Raw genomic sequence first — 14056 nt, 5'->3', positions numbered from 1 at the left:
TGAGTCGATAATGTTAGATTTCAGCACCAAGAGGGCACTGCTCTGTTGCAGTATCTTGCATCTTACTTTTGCTTCCTACAGCATTTTCCAGATGCCCTTTTAGTCATCTCCTATGTTGTAGAAGTATACAGTGCCTTTTTTTTCTCATTCCAACTAGCTATTCTCCTTCTGCTCCTCTCATCGCTATCTCTACCCGGTCTTCCACAGCTGCACGTAGCCACATTTGTCTTTAAAGCCTGTGTGTGTGTGTGTGTGTGTGTGTGTGTGTGTGTGTGTGTGTGTGTGTCTGCATCTGTGTTTTATGGTCCCAGGGGGTCAGAGGTGTTTATACGAGAGAGGTGACTCCCTTATTGCTTCCATAACCTGAGTAGATCATATGAAACCCTGTCATTTACAGTGAATGGGAGCATCTGGCGAGCCGTAAATGTAATGTAATGAAATGAAATGAAAGCCCATATGGCTGTACGCACAGCCGCCCGTTCGACTGACCGAGTGGCTGACCATGTCACATCGCAGCCAGGATGGGCCAGGCGGCAGAGGATGGAAACACAGACAGACAGATGTTAGTGTGCAGACTTTTGGTCTGGGGCTGTTTTTTATGGTCTGGACCTGGCTGCTTACTTCAAATTAAGGAAAACATTAACGTTACAGCTATTTTAGATTACAGTGTGGCAACACTTTGCAGAAGGCCCTCTCCTGTTTTAACAATGCCTCTGCCCTTCCCCCTCCTTTTCTGTTGCTGAAACTCTGATACATGCTTTCATTGCCTCCAGACTCCAGCTACTGTTATAGTCTTCATGGTACGTTGTCCTTAAAGGAAACCTGTTATGCTTTTTCTTATTTTCATACAATGTAACAATGAAAGATGTTCACATTTAACACCGCCACAGTTTCACATAATGAGGTAAACATATGTAAAAGTCCCTGTGAGCTAAAACCTCAAGCTTCAGACTCTGTTTCCAACATTTTTCTTTTCTACGTTCGAGACGAGCTGATATCAGCTTGTGACAGATCATTTCTTTATATGATCTTCACTCCAAGCACACTACTCTAAGAGTTTACATCACGTAGCTTACACTGCTACATGTAGCTGTGTGCTGCAGTGTGCTGATGTCAGGAAAACATGTAATCTCGGTTGCCTGAATTTGTATCATATTCCTGCTGGAACTCGCCTAGTAGTGTTTTCGAGCTTTTACTGGAGATTTTTAACGATAGAAAGTGCGGCTATACTCCATCCATCCATCCATCCATCCATTTTCTATCGCTTATCCAAAGCCGGGTCACAGGGGCGGCAGGCTGAGCAAAGCACCCCAGACGTCCCTCTCCCCAGCAATGCTTTCCAGCTCCTCCTAGGGGACCCCAAGGCGTTCCCAGGCCAGACAAAATATCTAATCTCCCCACCGTGTTCTGTGTCTGTCTTGTGGCCTCCTACCTTTGGGACGTGCCCAGAACACCTCCAACAGGAGGCACTCAGGAGGCATCTTGATCAGATGCCCGAACCGCCTCAACTGACCCTTTTCCACGTGAAGGCGACGGCTCTACTCTGAGCTCCCTCCGGATGTCCAAGCTCCTTAACCCTGTCTCTAAGACTGAGCCCAGCCACCCTTCTGAGGAGACTCATTTTGGCCGCTTATATCCACGACGTCAATCTTTTGGTCACTACCCAGAGCTCATGACCACAGGCCATACTCCATTACTGTCATTCCTCAGCTGCAAGTATACTGCCACATGTAGCTACATGTTAACGTTACAGAAAGATGTAATCCTTTCTCCTTAAATTTCCGATCGTATTACTGCTGGAACATGTCCAGCTGTGAATGAGATGCTTGTTAGCTGTTTTTTGCCTTCAGTGGTGAAGGTTGAGGTGCTGCAAAGACCTCATCCTATAGGCGGCGCACACTCTACAAGATGAGCTAGAGGTCACCCCTAGTTGTTGATTTTTTTTTTTACAGTATAAACTTCTGCCATACATAGTTAGTCATTTCCTAGCTGCAAGTGCAATGCTACATATAGCTACATGCTAATGTCAAGGAAACATGTAATCTTGGTTACTGCAGTTGTTAATTTCTCCCTAAATTTGGATCATATTCCTGGTGGAACATGCCTGATAGTGTTTTAGAGCTTTTTCTGGAGATTTTTCACAATAGAAAGTGCCGCTATACTCCATTACAGTCATTTGTCTGCTACAAGTATACTGTAGTACATGTAGCTACATGCTAACGTCAAAGAAAGATGTAATAATGGTTGCTAATGTTATTTTTCCCTGATTTTCTGATCATTTTACCGCTGGAACATGTCTAGCTATGAATTAGGTGCTTTAATTTTTTGCCTTTCATGATAGTACAGCTCAAGACTGACAGGAAAAGTGGGAGAGAGAGGGGATGACACGCAACAAAGGGCTGCGTGTCACAATCGAACATGAGCTACTGCAAAGAACTCAGCCTATATGGGGCACATACCCTACAAGGTGACGCTGCTACATGTAGCTACATGCTAATGTCCAGAAAACATGTAATCTCTATTGCCAATGTTGTCATTTTTTTCCCAGTTTTGGATCATGTTCCTGCTGGAACACGTCTGGTTGTGAAGATTTTGGTTTCGGAGTACTTTTAATGGTGATTTTAGAAGCTAGAAAGTGTGGCTATACTCCATTACCGTCATTCCCCAGGCTGCAATGACGCTAAGATGTGAATGACAAGGAAAGGGGCCTTAAAGAGACAGGTATTCAAACCAAGTGTCTCAGACAGAAGGTGAAAATAAGAGTTCCAGCAGACAGTTTGAGGAAAATTAAGTGTTTTTTTAACATTAAAGCATTAAACACGTTCTAGTAGAAACCCAAAATACAAGTACGAGCTGAAAATGATCCCAATAGATCCCTTTTAATAAACTCCAGTCCATTCAGAATTCTGCTCCTCCATCACTCCCACTCCCGTGACAACATCACCCCTGTCCTAAAGCACCTCTCCTGGCTTTTTATCCCATCACAGATTCAAATGAAACTTCTTTTCACTCACAAAGCCCTGCATAACCACCTACATCACCCACCTTGTCCATCGCCACACTCCTCCCTGCAGCCTCCATTACTCTGATGCCAACCTCCCTATCATCTGCATTCAGATTCAAGCTCTGGACCTGCAGTGATGGAGTGTTCCTCATAGCTGCCCCTTCTTCTGAAACCCTCCTCCCAAACACATCAGGGCGTCTTTTAATGTTTGACATGCTGTGCTACTTCTTGCCTTTACTCTGCCTTTTATCAAACTTGTCATGTAAAGTGTCTTTGAGTGTGTAGGAAAGCGCTCTATGAATAAAAAATGTGTCCAACCTGCTGCAAAGTGAGCAAATCCCTGAAGTAAGGCTCCAAAATCATGTGGACAGTCTCCCAAAGGAGAGGAAAAAAATTATGTCCTCAAACTTTTGGCCATTTAAAATCAGTGTAGTGGGAAATACCTTGTCACCAACACTTCTGAGGGGGCGGGTGCAGTGGGGCGGCATCGTGTCATCGGTGAGGTGGGTTGAAAACGACTGCGATGATTATGATGACAATAATAAGACCGTAAGAGAGAGGGACATCCTTCATGTCTGTCAGCTCGTGTGCATCAGAGGTGTGTTGATGGTTGCTGGGAGATGAAGGGGGCAGTGTGCAGTAGGGACCTCATCCTTGTGATGACCAAGCAGCTTTCTCCTTCCTTCATGTTGTGAGGCCCTCTCAGCATTTGTCTCTTCTCTGATTAGCATTCCCAGGCCCCGGCTGACTCCCCCCATAAATCCAATAGTGGTCGTGAGTGTGAGTCATTGACTCGGTAAAGCTGCTGAACACGTCGTTATTGCTAACCCCACAAACATAGGGGAGGGGGAGGGAGTCAGAGGAGGGATTGAGGAGGATAAAAATAACTTAAATGGGTATCAAAGGGAGATGACAAAAAAATGTACTTGTTTGAGTGTGTGTAGTGTCAGTGTCTTTCTTGTTCTTTATATTGTAACATCAGTATTGACGATATAGCGGTGTAAAGGCGTGTCATTTACAGAGGGTACACAGGGGGCATGTCCCCTGCACTTTTTTCAGGAGGTGGTATTTGACCACTTGACACTGGGATGGGAATGTAGTTTGGTCAGACCACTCTGGATTAGAGTATTAGAAATCAGTCGCAGATATCAAACGTATCCAAGTGTGCATTCTCTAATATTGTGGGTCTAATAACTGTCTGTCGAGTTATTCTGAGACACTGGAAGACGACAAAGGCCCCGGAATTGAGAGAATGGGTTAATGCACTGGTGGAAATATGAGTGTATCTTATGAATGTATGCTCAGTAGAATAAATGGCGATCAGGATAAAGGAGTATCTCCTTGGGACCGGTTATGGACTCATATCAAAATAGAACATAAGCCTACGTAATTATGACCCTCTAGAGTGATGCACAAGGACATATGTGACATGTTTTTGTTTGTTGCTTTGTTTCTCTTCCTTCTTTCCTTCTAGAGTCCACCTCCATAGTATAGAAAATATGTGCCTTGTATTCTTGTATGCCTGCAAAATAATACATGTATGCCATGTACCGAGCTTTTTAAACCAATAATAACTTGAATTATAAAAAAGTATATATATATTTTTCATATGTATCAAAGTGTAAAAGATTTATTTTATGCAGTTTGTTTAATATTCACGTATTTTCGCTCTGTTTTACAGGTTTTAAAACTTGCTCCACCAAAATTGTTTCTGTGCAGAGTTTCTGAATCAATCCTTTTTTCAATCCTTTACTTTCTCCGTATGATAACAAAAATATAATTTCTGAACAAGCTGCAGGGGTGATGTAGCAGACTAAAATGTAATTCTGTTCCTCTGTTCTTTTCGAATCACACATAGAGCTTGTGTATGTATGTGTGGCTGCTCTGACAGAAGGATAATAATGATATAAAAAACAAAACTCACCTGATGCAAAACTATCGTGGCAGATTGGCGCTACAGCGATAGTTTTGGCTCGCCAGAAGCCAGTGGAGTGGCTGCAGAGCTCCTTGGCTGGTTGCCAGGCGTCGGGGTGTTTTGCGGCACTTTACGCTTCTTGTCTAAACCCTCACGTTCTCACCCAGATGGGCCCTCAGGTACTGACATTTGGCACTGATGGATTTAACGTGAATTGGCTCTCTGTAATACCAAATAATTCAGGCAGTACCCTTGAAAATAGAGTTTGGTGCCCAACCCCAGCCAACATACCATCATATATGTCTTTGGGTAAAAGTAACTTTCTTTAAAAGAAATACATCCCATCTTTAGAGTAGTTTTATTCTGCACTTTTTTGCCTTTGGGTTGGGTTAATATATTGATCAATTTAATCACTTTTGCTTTTTTTTTTTTTTTTTTTTGGTACAACTCAAGGGGAAATACTGAAATTATGAAAAAACATGATTTTGTTTAGTTCTCAGTAAAGCTGAAAAGAGAGTGAATTGGGAGGGGGTGCATTTAATTTTGGGGCCTGGAAAAAGGACAGTGGTGTAAAGTGCCACAGGGCGACACGTCCAGGAGTGCTGATGAGTGTCTCGCCGCCGCCAGAGTGGGGTTGTACATTGAAAACAATAGGGTGTATTTTTTGACGTATAGCGTTCGCCGACAGTGTGTTTCAGGCTGCCTGAAAAACTGAAGCCCTCATGATTTGTGTCTGTACTAACTGTCCCACCAACACCTTTGACATCAAATTTCCAACCTTGACAGTATGACATATGATAAAGATGTTCCGACAAGTAAAGGTGAATATTTATCTCCTTGTTTCTGCCCACAGGAACTCCACGTACTGCATGAAGGTGTCCATGTCTCTGACCGTGGCGGAGAATGACACAAACCTGTGCTACAACTCCAACATGAGACTAGCCGAGAAGGCTGAGCTCAGCAAGAGTAAAGACATCCTCTGTCCTGACATAGACGACTATGTCGAACCTGGCAAAGAGCCGGACATCACCTGGTTCAAGGTGAGCTCACTCTGACTGAGCGTGTTTATGATTCTAATGTTTTATTGATCTGTGCTGCTGTGTGATTTGTGTATCATTTATGCACTTGCCTCAAGGTTCATTTATGTTTTTGTTGCCTGCGCGTGTGTGTCTAGAATATTTGTTATTTTCTAGGGAAAAGTAATAAGGAAGGCATCTGTCTTTGTGATTATACAAGCGAGAAATATTCTTGAATGGTCCATTGGTTTGTTTTCATCTAATTTCTTGGCTGTTTATGTTTAAAAGCCTTGTTGGAAACGTGGTTCCAGATCACTTAGGCAGATTATGTACGGATGCAAATGATCACGATGAATTACATAAGAGTAATTCATCTAAAGGAAGCAGGGGCTGAGCAGAGGGCGGCCTCTGAGATGGCTTTTATAATGAACACAAAAGTTGTGCGAGGAGAAAATTGTGCGATGTCACTCTCTGCCCTGCGGAATGAGTAGATGCCCTCCAAATGCTCCTTGCCCGTGATCTTTATTCAGCATGCACCTTCCCGTCTCTCACCTGGGTTCTTGCCTTTCCCAGGTCAGGCATGGCCTGCGGACAACAAAGTGCATCCCGGCGAAGGGCTCAGGCCAGACTAATCACAGGCAGATCAGCAGTGGATTAGCTGGCCGGGCTCGACCTCTAGGTTTTTCCAGAATTCAATTACGGTCTGGGTAATGACTGGGAGTGCTGGAACCCAGAGTTATTTGGACCACTGCGGAGCCACAGTGATTGAATTCAAAGGTTGCCGGGAGCGATGGTGGAATAGAATCCGCCGAGCCACCGTTGTCCCTGCCAGAGCGCCGAGGGTCTGCAGAGAGGATCGTGTCATGGAGACACTTATTGTGCCTGCACACACACACAGATATTCACACATGCTCACAGACGCAGCGCATACACACTTATTTTGCCAGCAGAGACCAGTGTAAATAACATTCCCCGTCCTCTGTGGCTCAACTGGAGTATTGAATGGAGAATATTTAGTTCTGTGCAATAAATCTTGATCAGATAAGTAGGATAATGGCCAAGCTTTATCGTTTTACTGTATGGAGGTTTTATGTCGGAGTGCCAAGCTATGCATCCCCACCACTTCATCCACTCTCTTAACACTCAGTGACGTTGGGAAGTTTTTATGTCCAGCTCAGACCACTTGAAATCGTATGGATCTAATTCATTATGAGGCAGAGGGAAGGTCTTAAATTTCATAATGTCAAGCTTGGGCAGAATATTTAATTCCTGACCATGTGCAGCACACTTCCCATCTGTCGACTGCCAGTCGTTTTGTATTCCTCCCCTCCAGTCATTTATCAATAGTAAGCTTCGGGGCGAAGTTTTAAGTTTGACCTGCCTGTCCTTCTCTAATGTACAGGAGTGCCGTCCAAAGCAGTGGCGTGCCAGTATCATCCAGAAGAGAGACATTCTGTCTATCCAGGAGGTAAAGGAAGATGACATTGGGAATTACACCTGTGAAGTCCAGTATGGTGGCTTCGTGGTCAGAAGGACGACTGAACTCACAGTCACCGGTAAGTCTTCAGGAGAAGCAAGGGGCAAAAAAAGATGAAAGTGTGTTTTTGTTGAAGGTCTGGGCGTTGATTTTTACAAACTCTGCTCTTAATGTCGGGGGAATCAATAGAGGAGCAATTCTAACAGTTGCAGGCGGTTGAAGAAAAGGAATGAATGGTAACAAATACACACACATATACACACAAACACACACACCACTGAGCACTGCAGCGATGTCCTGCTGCTGTGTTAATTGCTGGGGGAGGTTGAATGCTGTGGCCTGGCCTCTATCCCTTCTTCTAACTCAGCACTTTCCAGCCAACCAAGCGGTGTTGAAATATTTAAGGCTATAGGCTAAACCCCTTCACACAGAGAGCTAAAGAGCCAGGACCAAGGTCAGGAGATTTACAGTTCTCTTACCCTGCTCCTCTCTGTTTCTATCCATCTCTCCCTCCCTCTCTATCTCGTTGCCTTGCACAGCTGCAAGGTGAGCACATGGCAAATAAATGCATTCATTTGTTCTCTCTCGGCGTGAGCGTGCTGCAGGGTGAGACGTAGGGATCGGTTGCTCAGAGCACTGCCAGGTCAACTGCCTCTGATTTCGGTTGATGAAAAGGTCAAATCCAGTTTTTTCCCCCATCTCCTTTACTTTCTCTCAAACTAGTCTAGCTAGTCCCACCCAATGTATTCTGGTGTACATCTGTTTGGCGCTACCTGCCAGTAGCATCGCAGCATACAAATGAAAACTTAAAATGGTGGTTTTGCCCAGTGACGCTGTAGTGAATTAAATGAGCTTTGCCTGACCTCCAATTTGCTGTAATTAAATGGCAATCAGCAATATGAAAAAATGTTTTAAAAGCCTCAATTTTTTAGAAACCTCACTCGTGCCCCCACTGCATCAGTTTAGTGCTGCTTAGGATGATGTGCAGTGTAGATATACAACCCAGTCACCAGAATAAATGTTGGCATTGTTCATTTCTGCAAACCACGGATATGGAACATTTGTGCTTTTCATGTCCAAAAAAATATGTTAAATCATTTACATTTCTTTCATTTCAATTTTCAGTCATTGTGACAATTCTGTGGTTAACATCATCTTTTGGTGTAAAATGTACGCTTTTGTCACTGAAACATGGCTAAAAATGGCCCAAAAAATACCAGCTTTTCTCGCTGCAGACACAGCTGGACATGTCCCAAACTCGTTAAAAAAATATTAGCTTTTGACCCAGTGCTGAAAGTAGTTATACAATCCTACATGTCAGAATGAAACAAAGGTATTATATTCAGACTATATAAGGGTTTTATGTTAAAGAAATCCCATTCTCCAGAGTACCTTAGGTAAACGGAAAAATGAGGGTCATTTTGAGATTTCAAGGGATTAATGGTATAGTGACTGCAGCTTTCAATGAAGTGCACTAATTCATATGCATGTACATGGAGAGAATTTGGTTGGAAATGTTTAATTATATTCTTCATTACCCCCAAAGCAGAAAGCACACGCTACAGAGAGACTCCCAAGTGCTGGAGATTGTGCAGGAGCCAGGATGCAAATCACTGGCATATATTTTGGGAGTGCCCTGTAATAAGACAGTTTTGGTCCAAGATGCACAATATTAGACAGTATTTCAACATAAAAATACTTACAGCTGAAAATAAAATAAAATAGCTGATTTTCAAGCTGGACATTTCAACGAATACCTATTTTGTGTTCTCATATCTGCTGGAAAACTATTACAAGACACTGGCTGCTTTCTGACCCCCCCCATAATAGAAGAATGTACAGATAGAGTTAATAAAATATACATAATGGAAAAAATGATCCTCTCACTTCGTCTACAGATGAATAGATTTACAAATACATGGTTAAACAGGATCCCATATGTGCGACAGTCACAGCCACAAATTAATAGATCCCTTAAAGAACACCTGGATTCTTAACCAACTAAAAATAATGTACTGGAATGTCTGCCAAGTTGATAATGTATACATACACGTATACATCTCTTTTTCACAATGTAAAGTAGTTGAAGAAAACTTTATAGGGTACACGCTTTTTTAAAGAGGATAATGGTCTTAAGGTCACGTTGTTTAAATTGCTGTAAACCAACAATACTCTTTGTATCTGCAAGTATGTAAGTTGTTCTGGTTGGTTGTGTGCTTCCAATTAACCTTTTAATAAGAAATAAAACATAAGACCTTTTGTTGCTGCAAACATGGCTGAAAATGGCTCGGTAAAAAAATCTGGTTTTGTAGCTGCAAAAACAGTTGAACACATCCCAAACTGTCGTAAAAATACTCGCTGTTACCTCTACAAACGTGACTGGAAATGTCCTGAACTCTTTTTTAAAAATACCCCCTCTTGTTGCTGCTAAAGGCCCATTTATGCTCAACGTTAAATACGGATCCGGATACAGACAGAGCCTTCTGTCCGCGCTCCGCATTCATTTCGTCCGTATTTCTGCACGTTTCCATAAAGCTTACGGATACGGGCCAAACAGAGCAGTACCACTGGGAACCGTGGGGGCAGTGTTGCTGTCACTACCCGATACGTAACTCTAGTGAGACACGAAGAAGAAATAGCAATTCAATTTCTTTCATCGGCAGTACTAGAGAAAAGAATTCTCTGTCCTCCAGTCGCAATGTATGTAACCACTTCACCGACCACTGCCTCCTACAGTGCTGCCCCTTTTTTTTTCTTTTATGCAAGAGGTACATTATCAATATCTCCTCCACAGTCGCCATGTTTGTTTTTGAGTTTGTTGTTGTCATAAACTTTTGACTCTGGTCTGCCCCCTGGTGGATATATTGGTTAACATCCATGCCAACGTAAAGGGCACATGGAAGTGTGTGGGCAGTGACGGTAACATCGTTTGAAACGGACGTATACATTTTCGTATGTAAAGGGAGCATAAATGGGCCTTTACATGGCTGTACATCTTCCAAACTCTTGTTAACCCTTTGAAACCTGAGCAAATTTGTTTGATTTATTTGAAAAACATGGGAAGAAGGTAACGAGCAGCAGACAAAGAAATGACCCAAAAAAAGATTGCAAGAAAATTAGTAAAAAAAGAAAAAGGAAGAAGAAGAAGAAAAGAAAGAAACGAAAGAAAGTTAAAAGCAAGTGATCAAATACAGGTTTTTTTTGTAGTCTTTCTTTTAAATAATTTTCTAAATCTATTATTTTTTTGTGGTTTGTGGAACACTTCTTACCAAGTTGCTCATTGCCTTTTTTCCCAGTGTTTTCGAAAGAAATTGCACCAATTTGCTCAAGGCTCAAAGGTTTAAATAATTGCAAAAGGCGTCTGAAAGCAACACAAGAAAAGTAATGTCACTCCAGGTTTCAAAGGGTTAAAAAATATGCGCTTTTAGGTGCTGCAAACACAACTAGGCACTTCCCAAACTCTTGTTAACACAGTTGAACATATCCCAAATGCTTTTTAAAAAACTCACTGTTGTCGCTATAAACATGGCTTGACATCTTCTAAACTCTGGTTAAAAAATATTCGCTTTGGTCGCTGCAAATGCGGCTGGAAATTTCGCAACCTGCTGTTAAAAATGACATGCTTTTGAATGGTAGCATGCTCCTATCTGATGTTTGGCAGCTGTTTCACTTCAGTGTCTCACCATCCACCATCCCCTCTTCCTCCTAGTGAAAAACTTAGCTCATACACATGTAATCTGAATTACGTCATACTTATAAAACGACAAATGTAACATACTCGTGGTTTGCAGAAACGTACAATGCCAACATTTTATTCCGGCGGCTGGGCTGGGAAATATATAATCGAGATTGATGGATTAAAGGCAGAAAGCTCAGAAAGGCCTGGTTGCTTGGTTATTGCATCACGCTGGATGAGTGGTTTTACATCGAAACCATAACAACTTGGTTTTGCCCAAGCTGCTATGATGTTCGTGTGTTTCCAACTAGGTACTGTCGTAAAGTTCTATTACAGGATGCATCAGCTCAGCGGGTGTCGTAGTGCGTGTGTGTGGGTTTGTGTGTTAGTTCACACAGAAGTATTGTTAACACTTGATTGGTGTCCTGTGTGGTGTTTCTCTGCGTGGCTGGTCATTGCTCTTGTGCGATCGCAGTGTGGGAAACACAGGTTATTTCATATCCGGCAAACTCTACTGAGATACACACCTCCACATCAGCAGGCGTGTGTTATTGGATGAGGCTAAAACGTGAGGTGTTGCTTCCAGATTGGCTGTTCTCGTGATTGATGGGCCGGCATGTTATCCCCTGTGGGGCCTAATAAATATGAGGCAGATATGAGAAGGAAGCTACACTAGGTTTCATTTTATCACCATTACCATCGCAGTGGAGTACTCCAAGCGCTCCGTGTGTCCATGCTTCCCTGTAAAGTACCTAAATTAGAAATTCCTGAGGACATGCATGGGTAACGTAATGCTGTATTCAGTGTGAGAGGCCACCAGCAGCAGGTCCATTAGATTCTTAACCAGTTTTGGGTCCTGCACCACACTTTAAAGGGTCAGTTCGCCCATTTCACAGACAAAAAAACACATTTTCCTCCTTCTGCATGTATTGGTTGGTTTCATTTGCCCATGTTTTTAGATATATGCTGCTGAGCCATCTGGCATGTTCACAGTGGTGTTGTGAATCCGTGTTTAATGGATTTAATGTGGGTGACTGTGTGCTATACACTTTATATGTCTGGCGAATGAATGACACCCATGTTGGCCACATGCTGTATGTACTTTGGCTTTACCCTTGTGTGTTTGTTAGCCTGTCAGCATGACCTCAATGTTCTATAATGACGGTGCTCATAAAGGCTTTATTGGGTTATAAATATACACAGTTCACATTAATGACACAAAGAGAAGGAAGGAGAGCGTGGAAAGAAGGGGAGCAAGGTGTATAAAGCAGCATGAAGACGGAGAAAGACAGCCTGGTAAAGTGAGAGACATTTTCCTCCCATATATGAGACTGACGTGCCTGTATGCAGCGTGAGGTATGAATATCCAATAAACCTGGCTGAGTAATAGAAGCCAGAACAATAGCAACAGCAAGCTTTGGAGTTAATCAACCCTACGAACAAGAGTGAGTCAGAGACGGAAAAAAGAAAGAAATAAGTAATTTTAATCTTGATTTTTTTTTTCATGCTCCAAACCTATTTTCCATTGTTCTGCGTTCTCACTGTTCTTATTAAATCAACCATAGGGTCTTGTATGCCTTTGCGTAACACCTGCATGCAGATGTATGCAGTATGAGCGTGCACTCCCATACAGCAGCACAGAAACACCCACACACTATCTGAGGTTCCTAGACGCATGTTTCCCATAATGAAACGTCAATAAGGCATCAACCTAGAGGAGGTAATTTTATTTGACACCCAGGTTGTGATGTTCCACAGTTTCAGTGCAGCAGGTTGACGTGGGAATCCCACAATTGTTCCTCTTTTTCGCAGTACATGAAATAATTTACATGGAGCACATCTCCAAAATGAAGACAACGCTGCGTGACCGACCCAGAGTCCCATATTCATTAGAAAACATGCAACCGGCAGAACACCCTCAATTACTATGTAGAGAAAATTATTTCTTTTTATTATTTTATTGGTGCAAAATCAACAGAAAACAGAACATGACAGGATATGTATTAGAGATGAACCGAGTGATAGGCTGGTGAATGAAATTAGATGATTTTCGGCATGATCAGCCATGACTGTGGACCGACTGGTCTGTCTCAGATATAGCTGATCCTAAGCCGATCAGATTTACATGCAAGCGCTGCACAATGTCAAAAACAACAGCACAGAGAGTAACCAAGTGATGTCAGAGCCGCTGTATTCGTTTCTCAAAAGTTGTAATTTATTCCCATGCATGTTGCACATGGCACTCATCTTTGCCAGCCATCGTACAGGCGTTGGAAAATAAACTAGATCAGTGGTTCTGAATTGGTCCGGCCACAGGGTCCAGATTTCTCCTTAGTCATTAGTTCAAGGTCCACAAATTTTAATATATTCAGCATCATACTTGCGTTCGGCCATGACATCAAGCTAGTTTGTTGTCTCTGTCAAGTAGCTGTCTGTTATTCACTCATTCTCAGGGTTCCTACGCAAGTATGGAAAGTATGTAAAAGTATGGAAATAAATTTGATGAATTTCCAGGTATTAAAAAGTATGGAAAATGAAAAATAAAGTATGGAAAAATATTTATGTTTCCAGACTTTTACCACTGTTCTAAAATTGTGTTTTCTAAAGTAGAAAATTAGGTATTTCCTAAAATAATTGAATCAATCCGGATCGTGTTTTATGCCGGGCCAAGCACAGTTTGTGTGAGAGCAAACGTCTCAGAAAACATACCGCCCCTTTTACCTGATTGACAAGTGGTATGTCCAGTCCGCTGCCCTATGACTCTCCTCCACCCCCCCCCAGGTATCAAGTTTCACTCCAATACTGCACCTTCAACAAGAAGACGAGTTTCACGTGGTTCACAATGGGTAGATGTAAGTTTTTGGATGGATGGCTTTACAATACCGTATATAAATACTGGTTGGCCAAGTATTCCCAATTCGCACACAGAGCTAGATGCAAGCTTTGTGTGAAATCATCTGACATCGCC

General features: G+C 42.4%; 1 protein-coding gene across 5 annotated transcripts in view; it reads left to right on the top strand.

The window, feature by feature from the left end:
• Positions 1–14056, top strand: part of il1rapl1a (interleukin 1 receptor accessory protein-like 1a) — a 430524-nt gene that overhangs the window by 274960 nt on the left and 141508 nt on the right. For all 5 annotated transcript variants that reach the window (XM_049594508.1, XM_049594511.1, XM_049594509.1 and 2 more), the window contains 2 exons: positions 5773–5959; positions 7338–7491. In XM_049594508.1, coding sequence (XP_049450465.1) covers positions 5773–5959; positions 7338–7491 — 341 coding nt within the window. The remainder of the gene's footprint in view (positions 1–5772; positions 5960–7337; positions 7492–14056) is intronic.

The sequence above is a fragment of the Epinephelus fuscoguttatus genome, linkage group LG13 (genome assembly GCF_011397635.1).
Source record: "Epinephelus fuscoguttatus linkage group LG13, E.fuscoguttatus.final_Chr_v1".
Taxonomy (NCBI): Eukaryota; Metazoa; Chordata; class Actinopteri; order Perciformes; family Serranidae; genus Epinephelus; species Epinephelus fuscoguttatus.
The sequence above is the reverse complement of the archived record's forward strand: the minus strand, read 5'-3'. Positions and strand labels throughout refer to the sequence as shown.